This window comes from Habropoda laboriosa, unplaced genomic scaffold (assembly GCF_001263275.1).
Source record: "Habropoda laboriosa isolate 0110345459 unplaced genomic scaffold, ASM126327v1 scaffold5001, whole genome shotgun sequence".
Taxonomy (NCBI): Eukaryota; Metazoa; Arthropoda; class Insecta; order Hymenoptera; family Apidae; genus Habropoda; species Habropoda laboriosa.
Genome location: NW_017104922.1, coordinates 2,098 through 2,374, shown reverse-complemented (window position 1 = coordinate 2,374; position 277 = coordinate 2,098). Strand labels below are relative to the sequence as shown.

The 277-nt window shown below is 43.3% G+C and overlaps 1 protein-coding gene across 1 annotated transcript in view; it reads left to right on the top strand.

The window, feature by feature from the left end:
- Window positions 1-277, top strand: part of LOC108578260 (mucin-22-like) — a gene marked incomplete at both ends in the record, with an annotated part of 4,858 nt that overhangs the window by 2,502 nt on the left and 2,079 nt on the right. Inside the window, one exon of the mRNA XM_017941551.1 lies at window positions 15-233. Coding sequence (XP_017797040.1) covers window positions 15-233 — 219 coding nt within the window. The remainder of the gene's footprint in view (window positions 1-14; window positions 234-277) is intronic.

Genomic DNA, 277 nt, shown 5'->3' with positions numbered 1-277 from the left:
AACGACATATACAGGTGCAGATAAAACAAGCTCAACGATTAACAACAATGGTTTAAGCTTTAAAGATGCATCTGGCACAGCAACAGGTCCAAGTGTAACAGCTTCAGGAATTGATGCAGGAAATCAAAAAGTCACAAATGTTTCAAATGGTAGCATTGGTTCGACATCTAAAGATGCTGTGAATGGTTCACAAGTGTACGCTGCAAATGCTTCTATCGCAGCGGCACTAGGTGGTAGTGCAGCAGTCAATGCAGATGGAACGCTTTCTAGCCCGACC